General features: G+C 40.3%; 1 protein-coding gene across 1 annotated transcript; it reads right to left on the reverse strand.

Annotated features, from left to right (window-relative positions):
- Nucleotides 1-565: 565 nt before the first annotated feature.
- On the reverse strand, nucleotides 566-11,733 carry LOC141004967 (cystathionine gamma-lyase-like). The gene is made up of 12 exons (XM_073476687.1): nucleotides 11,455-11,733; nucleotides 8,954-9,035; nucleotides 8,188-8,283; nucleotides 7,962-8,071; nucleotides 7,523-7,657; nucleotides 7,328-7,385; nucleotides 6,324-6,401; nucleotides 5,831-5,983; nucleotides 5,227-5,348; nucleotides 4,750-4,802; nucleotides 4,147-4,285; nucleotides 566-1,540 (listed from the first exon to the last, which is right to left on the reverse strand). Exons 1-12 carry the CDS (start codon nucleotides 11,638-11,640, stop codon nucleotides 1,526-1,528), a joined length of 1,227 nt encoding a protein of 408 aa, XP_073332788.1. The 5' UTR covers nucleotides 11,641-11,733; the 3' UTR covers nucleotides 566-1,525.
- Nucleotides 11,734-11,971: the final 238 nt, after the last annotated feature.

An 11,971-nucleotide genomic window follows, 5' to 3' on the forward strand; every position in this document is an offset into this window, starting at 1 on the left:
AGAAAGGAGCTGAAAGATACTGAGAACCTGCACTGAATGATGATGTGTAACCACACACTCAGACCCCACCACGAGTCGAGGCAGGGAGTGTTGAGAGCTGAATTTCAGACCCCTCAGTAGCACCTCTACTTTTAATGCATAGCTTCCCGTTCAATCCTGTTTCCATTCAGACCACCACTTCGCACAAATCTCTAAATCTCACTGAACATGCCAGGTTTCAGTCCTCTGAGTTGGTGTTTGTGGCTGCTATGACTGATTTCAGAAGCTCCTCAGAAGTGTAAAACCCATTACATGGTCGTAAGTAACAAGAAATTAAAAGTTCCAGGGAAAGAAAACCTTCCAGAGAGAGAATGGAAACCTGAAGTCTCCCTGTGGAAATGTTATTGATGGCTCGGTCATTAGAACAGCAACTAGCTCATTTGATCCATCAGCTAAAACCCCCAGTGTGCAGGCCCTTCACTACCCAGGCTAAATTGGTTGTGGCAGATCGACTTGCTACGGTTACTGATGCTGAACTCGCGTTTGTACAGCGGGGCGGTTGAGAGGAAGTGAGAGACGCAGAGACTTATACTGCAAACTGATTTTAATGGATTTGTCGGTTACATAAATGACATTGATCGTGAGTGGTCTGTCCCAAATGAAGAGTGTGCTCGAGCAGCGATGTGATGTGTGACTACAGGAGGAGGAGGGAGTGCCTGAGTGAAACAGAATAAAAAAACAATGCTTCCCTGGGAGACATTTTGCTTTTGTCATCGACCCAAATGCTTTGACTCGAGTTCAAGAACACACATCAAACGTTATTCTGAGCTTGTTAAAGCGTTCGGTTGTTAGTATAATAAAAAACCTTGAACATTGCTTGGGAATGCTGGTCAAACAAAACAACCACGTCCACACATTTCTAATCATCATTTTTGAAGTGAGACATTCTTGATATAAAATGATTTGAATGGCAAAGCAGTAGATAACAGTGAAGAGAAAATATATCTGATTTTTGGACAGCAGGTGGCGGCATTAGCTTTGTCTGTATGAGTCCATTAGTCTGAGTAATTAGAAGTCATTAATACAGAGCAAACTATGCCGGTTAGAATTCTTCCATTTGTTCATCAAAACTAGAATGCAGCCTGAAATGCACAGGTTTTTTTTTAGCAAGATTATACAGAAAATGTTTGGTGTTTTTCCTCCAGAAGCTCATACAGTTCATATCAGCCTTGACTGAATAAAGCAAACAAACAAGACTGAAATAAAACAAAAACACGTACAAACATGTAAACAAAGCAAAACCGGCAAAAGATAAATAAGATTAAAACCGATGTTATAGCAAAATAGGCATGAAAAAGTTTCTCATGTAACAATTGTGTTATTCACAGAAAGCATGGATTTATATTTTTTCTTAAAGTTGTTCCCTGATAGATGAATCTCTGCCGTTTGTGCGCTGAGCAGAGGTACTACATGTTGATCTGCGATGATTTAAGACTTCAGGTACCTCCGGGTCCTCATCTGCCTCGAGGACGCTCATGAACACACGTCACTTCTTTGGGTGCTTTTAAAAGACAACAGGAAGAGAAAATTTGATGAGTGAAATCAATACTCATTCAGTCCACATCCAGGAAGCAGCAGACATGAAGCTACAGTTAATAACGTGTTAGATGATAAGTGCAATAAAGGCAGGACAAAAAGCTGATTAACAGAGAGCCCACTGCACAGAAACCCATTCAATAAAAACACAGACCTAACATTTTACAGCTACAGATGGTAAACTGCACCAACCCAGTGATAACTTGTGTGATTCTAAACTAACCCTGGGATGAAGACACTTGACTGGAAATTTAACTGCCTGCCCCAATCTGACCTGCTGTCCCAACCAATTAAACGCTTCAACCATCAAGAGGTGCCTCTTCCGGGGCCCACAGAGGGTCATTAGAGATATTTGTCTCCATTTAATTTCCATTTGCTTCAGATGGGCGGCAGAGGGACTCAGAGACATTATCTGAACCCTGAGGAGAGGAGGTGCAGGCTGCAGTGCAGGATACGGCTGCATGAGCTGAAATGTCTCCTCTGATGGTACTGCAGTCAGTAGGTGGGAATTAGTGGTGAATCATCTGAACACTAGAGGTCAGTTAATAGAGTTATAATGTGTTAAAATCTCAACCAGCGTGGGTCTTCATGAGCCAGATTGAGCTGTGGCACTCTAGCTTTTTCTGTAGATTCTTTCCCCCCTCCTTGCTTAATATAAAACACACATCCACAACCTTCCACACTGGAAAGAAAACTAGTGATTCAATGAAAATAATCTGTGTTTGATTAAACCTGTGCCGCTGTGCCAGGGCAGAGAGAAATACAGAGGTGTAATAAAACCTCAGATGTCGACAGCAGCGGTATGAACAGAGAGAAACAGGATAGATGTGCAGATGTCTGGATGAGAAGAGCCAGATCTGAGAGGCAACGGCGCACAGCAGTGCACAGAGGTGAAGGAAAGTGAAACTGAGCAATGAACTTGAAAGTGGATTCTGGGAATGCTGCACTACTTCTGATGAGCCATCAGTCAGTCTCCTAAAGCAGAAGTACTTTGAAATGTTTCCGCAGGAAAGATACTGAGAAGAGCATGCAGCTAGTAGATCAGTTTTTTTTAACGATACGTTTGTGAGAATCTATAATTATTTTTCCATATGTAAAGAGAGAGCAGCAAGGATGATGTATTACCGTAGGTTAACCCACAAGTTAGCATCACCTTGGATGCCTATGGTTGTTTTTTTTTTTAAAATGGACTTATTGCTGAGAATAAACTGAAATATTGATATCATGTTAATAATACACATGTGATAATATTGTCTGAATAATCCAGGAAAGATGTTCGGCCGTGTGCATCTTTTGTTTATGAGTTCATCTGGTTGCTTCTTCACTAGTAATTGAGTAGTTGATAGTGATTCTTCTTCAGTACACTTTTTTACACTATGGTTGTAGACTCTCTCCCTACACTCGTATTTAAAGGGCAATTTCTTCTGTCTCTGAAATAAGAGACAAAACACACCGTAAACAAGGTAAAGATTTGATTGCTCACATTTTTTAATACCTAGACATCGCGATAATATCGTTATTGAGTTAGTCACATCAGACAACTTCTGTAGTCTCATTTAGCCTCTTGTGAGCAACTGTCTTTTTAAAGACACGTAAACACTTTATAGTTATGATTGCATTATAATAATGAAGTATTTTAGGTTGTAGAACACAACATGAAAATCTCTTAAGCTTGTGCTGACCACGGACCTCATTTCACCCATTAAAAAAACCCCACTGACTTCCTGATGAGGAAACCAGAACTGCAAAAATGCATTAATTCCTGCAGCACTCTATAGGGTAACGCAAAAGAGAGTGACTATATAAATAATATAAACTCTCAGGGATTTGTTGAGCAAGTGCAAATGAAGGAATATCCCCAGTGGACTGCACTGATAGGGTCTTACCCCAGACTGAAGCAGAGATACAGAAACCTCAGTGTGTGATGGATCTGCTCGTGCAGCTGGGAGATTGGGTTTATGGGATGGGTGGATAGGCCACAGCCCTCTACAAAGAGCACAGCGCTGTGCAACCACTGCATACCTAACTCAATCCTGGTCTGCAATTCTTCCTGGCCTGGCTCTCCCCTAAATGTTCCCAAGATAATTGCCACTTCTTCTCCAGGCCAGATTTGTCTTCATTTTGACAGACGGGCCGCCTTCTGCACCAAATATAAAGTTGGTTGTGTGCTCGGAACTGTGCTTAAGTAGTAAACAAGTAGCAGCTTGCCTTGGGAACAGTTTCTTAGATGTTGTAAATTAGCTCATGACTCACTTGATTGACTCACACCATTCTGAGATTAGATATAAACTAGATAAGCACAGCAGTCCTTGGTGCTTTTATTCTCCGATTAATCATTAGCTCGTCACGCGTCTGCCGTCTGGGTCTCCTTCATCTCAAACCTTAAAGTGTAAAGTGAGCGGTGGTGCCATAGACAGACTGTTGCGCATTAAATACAAACAACTTTTTGTGAGATTTTCTGTATGGCAGAGTTCAAATTCAGTGTCAACAACAAAGACAGTTCCATGACCACAAACCTAGATGTCATTGTTTGGCACTCAAGTAATGCTGAGTATTGTGGATGTTACTTACAGCAGCATCCAGCGCCTGCCCCAGGTCCTCGATGATGTCGGCCTCATCCTCCAGTCCCACAGAGAGTCGGATCAGTGTGTCACTGATCCCTAGGACACTCCTCTCTTTTTCTGGCACTGATGCATGAGTCATAATCGCCCTAAATTATGACAGAAGACGATGAGCCAAACACAGAAAAACATCCTGCTGTTTCAATAAAGATTAGAGCAGAGGCATTGACTTCATAATGGAAATAAATAGTCTCAATTAAAATCTGAGTCTGCTAGGGAGTTTGTTTTGTTTCTTGATCTCTGCTGCCCCCTTGTGGTGCTATGTGTTACATTACATCTTAGATTACAGTGACTGAAAGCTTTTAGTGCAGCTACCAAAACAATACATTTATAATAACCATCAATAAATTGTAAAGTTATAGTTAGTACAGTTATTAGACTGTCAACAATGACATACTTTACAATAAACAGTAGCTTAATAAATGGTTTATAAAGCATGTAATTGTTTAACAGTCAAATCACTATTAACTTAAGTTTAATTAACTATATTCAAGGATATTATAAAGTGTTACCGAATACTCTGTTAAGAGGCTAATTCTGCAGGGATACTTACGGATGTTCTGCTAAACTTTCATAACCACCGAGACTCTCAGCTACTGCAAAAATCTGTGACAGGAATAAGACAGAGAACAGGAAGTGAAACAAAGAGCAGGACATAAATAATGTGTACACCACATGAAAACAGGAGGAGGAATTGAAAAATCAGCTCACGTAAAAAGAACAGACTAAAGAAACCACTCAAAATGTGGTATCATTTTTTGCGTACCAACAGTTAGCATGCGGATGTCTGCTAAAATACAATATGGTGCTCTTGGGACAAACAGAGCGATTTAAAAACAATCTTCGAAAGCATCTAGACTTTTATGTGGTCATAAAATTGCAGTGCATTCATAAAACCTTGTGTTGTTGCACCTTTGTAGTTTTTTCATTCACTTGTGCTATGAGTCTGGTGAAAAGCCCCTCCATACTGACATTACCAACATTACCAACTAACAAAACACAAAAAATATCAAATGTACTGCCAAATTACTTTGAGGTTACTGAGGAAGGCAGAGGCGTGCTCGAGTTTCCCCTTAATGTAGAAGGTGATCATCCCCGGACATCCGGTGCACTGTTTCTTCATCACCTCATGCTGAGGGTGAGAGGGCAAGCCTAAGTCCAGTGAGAGAAAACATGAAAAAATTAAGTCAGGTGGTGATTACAGGATGTCTCACTTCACAAAGCAGGGATAAACAAAGTTGTGTCCTTTCATAGACAGTGTGTAGGTTTGATGACACCAATGTTGATTTCAAATAGAAGTGTGTAAAAAGGTTTCCTATCCCTCGGTGTTTGCATCTTTGGTTCACTGCTATTCAATATCTGCAGATGTAGACCTACGGTGTAGCTGCATATGTCAACAGAGGCAATGAGAAGGAGTTAATGTGTTTAAGGAGACGAGAAAGGCCTCAACTGACAAAGTGCAGAGCAACAACTTCATGTTTTGTAACGTTCTTCATCCACCATGGAATTAAAAGTAATTGCAGGTTCTTGTTTGTTTTGCCTATCTTAACAATAAGCTGGTATGATAGGGGGGTGAATGATCAGGGTTATATGACAGTGGTTATGTGTGTATTGCTACACTGCTGATAGTTCACCTGGGAAGATGACTCGCTCCACTCTTGGATCAGCCTCCAGAAACTTGGCAGCAGCCATGCCGTTTTTGAAGTGCCGCTCCATCCGCAGGTGTAGCGTCTTCAGTCCTCGGTTGCACAGGTAGCAGTCAAAGGGAGAGGGTACACAGCCCAGGGCTGAACCGAGGCAAGACAAACAAAAAGGTCACAAAGCCGCCCAAAACCCAGATCAGGCAAACGCAGAAACAAATACTTCTTCTGAGAAGGGACTTTGGCATCAGGAGCATGGTTTGGTTGTTTAATTAGTGAATGTAGGTCAGGTTGAAATAACCAATCCACCAAATACTGAGTGTGGCAGAGTAGGAACACTGAGATCTGTGTCCTTAAATTAATTGGCCTCTTGGTTGATAAATGACTAAAACAATAAATCAATTATCAAGATATTTGGCAACTTTCTGTCAATGTTTCAGTACTAGTCTACTGTTTAGTAGATCTAAAGTATTACTAGTCTACTCACCATTTTGCAGAAACTTCAGTCGTTCGTACAGATCTTCCCGGTTCACAGAGACCAGACCCATCACCACATCACTGTGACCTGTCAAATCAAAATGCAGGAATCAGCCAGGAAGGCTGATTATTTTCTAACATTTATTTAGCCTTTATTTGACCAGGTCAGTCCTATTGAGATCACAGATCTCCTTTTTATGAGAGAGGCCTGGCCATGGTGATAGCAATAAAGGGTAACAGCATTGAAATAACAGAGAACACACACTAAAATAATCAGATAAAATATTTGCATACAGACAACTTGGACTCAAAGGATTTCACCTCAGTGGTACAAAATTCTTAAGATCAAGTTCCAATTTAGTTCGAACTTTGGGAACGACAAATTAGAAATTGTCAAGAGAACGCAGAGAGTGATTTCCATATTTCAACTTTAAAGGGAAGATGAGTAAATAGGAAATTTGCCAAGAATGGCTTTATAGATAAAAAAAAACATACCAGTGACAAGGCGTTCACCTCAAGCAGGCCAATTCACTTTTAAATACAACACCATTAACACAAAATCTTTAATTGTGTGCAAATTTTATAAAATAAATCAGATCATTTTTCAAATTAGCTTCGTAATGTTAAGAATAAAGTCAAAACATTTCAAGAGACGGTAAGGATCATTTGTATTAGTAATGATTAGATTTGGTAGATTAACTAAAATGTGCATGTTTTAGCTTTGCATATGTCTACAGTTGCTGTTTTTCCCCTTTCACAATAAATGTTGGATTTAAATGCTGAGGAAGATCACGCCCTACTCTCAATGTCCTAAAACCTCTAATTATACCATTCTTGGTGTTGAAAATTACAGACTACAGATCCTCAAAATTCTCCATTTTCTTCAGGAACTGTTCTTACCTGTGGTTTACCATCCAACAGCGGCCCTGACACTCTGATGTGTTCTTGTAAATATTTGAATCAAACTTAAATGAAATCTTATGTTTGTAAAATGAGAAAATGGACATAACCTACCGTTCATGTATTTGGTGGCTGAATACATGCAGATATCAGCTCCCAAAGCCAGGGGGCGCTAAGGAGCGAGAGTACAAGACAAACACGAGTTAATCAATGACCAAGTTCCTACTTGAACTGGGATTCGATTGCAGGAAATGACTGAACTGCCATTTCAAAATCAAAAGAGCGTGAAGAGCTCATCAGTATTCTGACCTGGAAATAGGCAGACATGAAGGTATTGTCTACGACCACCACTATGTCTTTGTTCTGCTCGTGGACCAACTCAGAGCAGGCCCTGATGTCGACGACCTTCATAGTGGGGTTGGTGGGTGTCTCGATCCACACCAGCTACACCAAGAAAGAGATGAGGATATTTAATTGTAGCAGGAGGAAAGAAGGAGTGATATGGGCAAAGATGTGCCGAACCACAGTCACCACACAAATTGCTGATTCACAATGACTGTTTCTAGTTTGCCCAATTGATGCATCTGATTATGCAACAGTCTAGCAAAACCAGCCTTGTAGGTGCAACTTTAAGAACTTGTCTTTTGTTTATTATGTAACTAAAATGATCAAATCTTTTGGGATGGAGACCACACAACACAACAGCACACAAAGAGCACTTTATTCTCTGTATCTTTCCTTGACTCACTTTAGTGTTGGCCTTCAGAGCAGCCTTCAGCTCCTCTGGCTTTGTACAGTCAGCAAAAGACACCTCCAGGCCAAGTTCTCTGGCAATTCTTTGGAAGTAGCGGTTTGTGCCTAGCAATTGAAAAAGAGACACACACTCACAAAGTGCCATTTTGTGCCAGTGAATAAAGTTGTTGCAATATTTTTTTTTTTCAACACAGTTGTCCAAGTTACAAATTGAGTCGCACCTCCATACACGTCATCCATGCAGACGATTCCATCGCCGGCCTTCAGCATGTGAGTGATGGTCACTGTAGCTGCCAGCCCCGAGGCGAGAGCGAGGCCTGCAGGGAAAAAGCACGGAAGTCGTTGAGACCAAAAATCCTTTTCAGAAACTGAAGCTGCATTTTTGCATGTAATTTATCCATTGATGATCTAATTTGTTAAATACAATGTCATTAATACTTCTACTACTGTCTCTCTAGAATATACCAGCTGTGATTATGTGAGTGTCTGTTAAACAGTCAAAAAAAGTGATCTTCCCACTCCCACTCAGTGCACAGGGGGAGTGTTGATGTCTACCGTGCTACAACAGGAGCTCTGGACCAGGACAAGCGGAGGCTCTAATTAATTTTTGAATGTTTCCAACTAAAATATATTTTGCAAGTTGAATGGTGTCTCTCTGTACTCAAGACAGTAGTGTCGCACTCAAACTGTGGGGAGGTGCCTTGTTGCACAAAATGCCGGTTTCTACATAATGTTGCTTTAAGTTGAACTTCCACATAAACAATCTGTTTTTCAAAACAGTTCATAGATTCATTCAAGTACATAGAGGAAATGCATGTCAAATTGTTAATTCTGTCCTCTGTAATAAATCACATCGACTCAAAATGATACATACAATGTGATCCTTTACATTCAACTTTTTACATAGAATTAGATGGAAAATGTACCTGTAGTTAAAAAACTTCAACTCAGTATTTGACAGATTATTTTCAAAGTAGTGTTACTTACAATACTTTGCTCCATCCAGAGCAGCCACAGCCTTCTCAAGACAGTTTCTTGTAGGGTTTCCACTCCGGCTGTATTCAAACCCCTACATAAAGACATGGTTACAAGGCTTTTATAAGAATGAACTGTGTTCAAACAATAAGAGGAAGCGGGTTGGCCGAACAAAAGTGTGCATTAATACATTTTATGTTTTATCCCCAGCTACACTAGAGCACTAAAAATTCCTTGATGGCATCATAACTTCTTTATCACCTTAAAAACCCAGCTGGATGGCAGCACACAGGGTTCAACAACACATCCGTACCTGTATCAGCTTGCCTCCCTCACAAACAGCAATGTCAGTGTTTGTCTTTTGTTTGATATGGGATTTAAAGCTGGGAGAACCGCCAGTCAAAGCATTGAAAATAACAAGGTAAAAGGTGAGAGAAGAAGGCCTAACCCAGTAATTTAAGACAGTGGTTATATGAGCTCATTGTGTTTGCTGCAAGTGTGTACAATCACACATTGTTTGGCTGTTAATATGAGATAATATAAATAGATAGATCCACTAGTTTAAATGTAATACAGTTTTTAGATTATATTAAAGTGTTGAGTGTTAAGCAATTCAAAACGGAGGTTTATTAGTTTTCCGCACATGTAACATTAATACAAGACATGTTTGTGTAAGTGAACACTGGAGGCTGCTGCCTTAAGTCACACATGGAGCTTGAACGGCCTTGAGTTTGGGTTTGTGTAGTCTGTCCTCAAACATGAACATATGTAAATATACAGGAGTAAAGCAGATGGTGGATCAGCTTGATAATGCTGCTCTAGTTTACTGGAGTTTGGGTATTTCACAACTGAACAAGCAGCAGAAACAGTTTTAAAAAGGTGCAATAGCTATTTCAAACTTTATTCAAATTGCAATAGAGGCATTGTAAGCTCAGTAGGAATGTTGTGGGAGTACTGGGTTGACGTACCAAGGATTTACAAAAAAAATGGTCAAAATAGGTCAGGAGATCAGCATGAGTGCGATGGTGGGTTGGGGGATTTCTTTTTAGTCTGGTAATTTAATTGAGGATGCATTTTTAGCTCTTAATGCTGCACATATGCCTCAAGATTAGTCTTAAAACAGGGAAACATTAAATCATTCATTGGTGTAAAAAATATACATGAGCTGGGCTATCAGTCATTAATTTTGCGGGTTATCCATGTGAGATTATGGGAATTTAGCACTTAAAGACTTGTGATCTGACTGTCAATTCTGGACTTATCTACAGCATAATCATTGACAGAGACAAATGACAGTTGTAAAAGTCAACCTTGCTTGGAGGAAAAATGCAAACAGCCTTGTTTAAACTACAACGACAATATGATAATAATGAGTGGCCAAAGGCAGACAGACTGGTTGTAGTCTGGATTTATCAGCATGGCCTCGGGTTTATGTGCACAACAAGGGAGGAAAAATTAAGTTAAGCTCTCTTAATTTCCTTTTGACTGATGAAGCAGAGGAGCACCCACATAGGTGGTCATTAGTTTGACAGTTGACAGGTAAGACAGGCTTATGACACACACAGGATACATTTATTACATACTGCCTGTACAGTCCTTTATTGTACATATCTGTAGGTATTTGCGTCATTCCATGGCAACTTTCAAAACTTCTATTAAATTCATGGGGTCTTGCAAAAACACTCCAAAGACCTTTTAGTAATGAAAGTTTGGCCCTCAGAATTGAATTTAATACTTTTTGTGATTCTTTGTATCAGTTTAAAGCCTCAACACATGCCTTTTTTCACTGGATTGGGTTGAAACTGACCGAGGGCGAAACTTAAAAAACTCAGAACTTAAAAAGGAAATCCATTACAATTACTGGGAGTACCTAGGTGAGTTGGTATGAAAAGACCCATTTGTATATACACTACTCAAAATTAGTAAGGGATATTGGGATATGGGTGCGATAAAAGTCTAATAAAAGGTGTCTCATTATTTGAGGGGACCGTAAATATTCATAAAACACAAAAATTCAGATGTAAACGCAATAAACAAGAGAAGTGAAGTGAAACACTGAAATATCCCAGAATAACTTTGAGTAGCACTGATCTGTGTCTTTCCAATGAAGCACACTGCTACATCAATACAATACAGGACAATATACATATATTGCAATGACCATGGAAATATTAATATTATAGATCACTGTATAATTATAGAATATTTAGATCTGAAGGGGGTCTAGAAGGACTTGAACTTTGAGATTTTCACACAAAAATGTCACTTCATGAAGATTACACAAGTTTACTCTAGGTAGCTCCTTCTCTTTGTTCTTCCGTGATGCCATTTAATCCATCTAACCACAGAGCACCAGATGAATTCAGACACACTATATAAATATACTCGGATAACACATAAACTATCATGCTAATATAGTCTGACTGAGGCACGTGCACACCACCATCTTCCTCACCACCCCTCTTCCTCTTCACCCCCCGCTTTAAATAACCAAGGCACAGCGTGCCACTTACGGAGTGGTTTCCTGGTGCGTTCTGCTTGAACGTGGTGGAGAGAGAAATCGGCGGCACCACAGCCATTGACTTCCACTGCTCCGGCTCCTGGCCGACGTGAATCGCCTCTGTGGCGAACGACTTGAAGGCCGTTTTGAAGCCGGCGAACACGTCGCTCTGCTCGTCTTGTTTGTGATTCTGCTCCATGACAGTGTGCTTCCCCCCAGCCGTGAACTTAACTGACCGGAGGATGAGTATGCATTACCTTTGTATGGTAAAGGGTGGAAAGCAATTTAACGTAGCTGTGCGCTGCGCTCGTCCCCGTCAGCCAATCAGCGCTCATCAACAAGCAGTGGAAGGCGCTGATTGGTGGTTGAGCAGGGGCGTCGAACCCACGTGATCGTGCACGTTGTGTGCGTTCTGTGTGTATGTACTGATGTAACGCTTCCTGTTGTTTGAGTCAGAGAGCACATTTTTGTGTCATTTATATGCTTTTATTTACTAAGTTTATCATCAACTCATTGAAACTAAATGTAAC

The sequence above is a fragment of the Pagrus major genome, chromosome 11 (assembly GCF_040436345.1).
Source record: "Pagrus major chromosome 11, Pma_NU_1.0".
Taxonomy (NCBI): domain Eukaryota; kingdom Metazoa; phylum Chordata; class Actinopteri; order Spariformes; family Sparidae; genus Pagrus; species Pagrus major.

Coding starts and splice junctions, on each gene's coding strand:
- LOC141004967 (XM_073476687.1), bottom strand. CDS start 11,640: ATGGAGCAGAATCACAAACAAGACGAGCAGAGCGACGTGTTCGCCGGC. Junction 5,349..5,830: donor GGAGCGAGTCATCTTCCCAG/GTGAACTATCAG, acceptor CACTGGACTTAG/GCTTGCCCTCTCACCCTCAG. Junction 4,286..4,749: donor GAAAGTTTAGCAGAACATCC/GTAAGTATCCCT, acceptor GTCATAATTTAG/GGCGATTATGACTCATGCAT.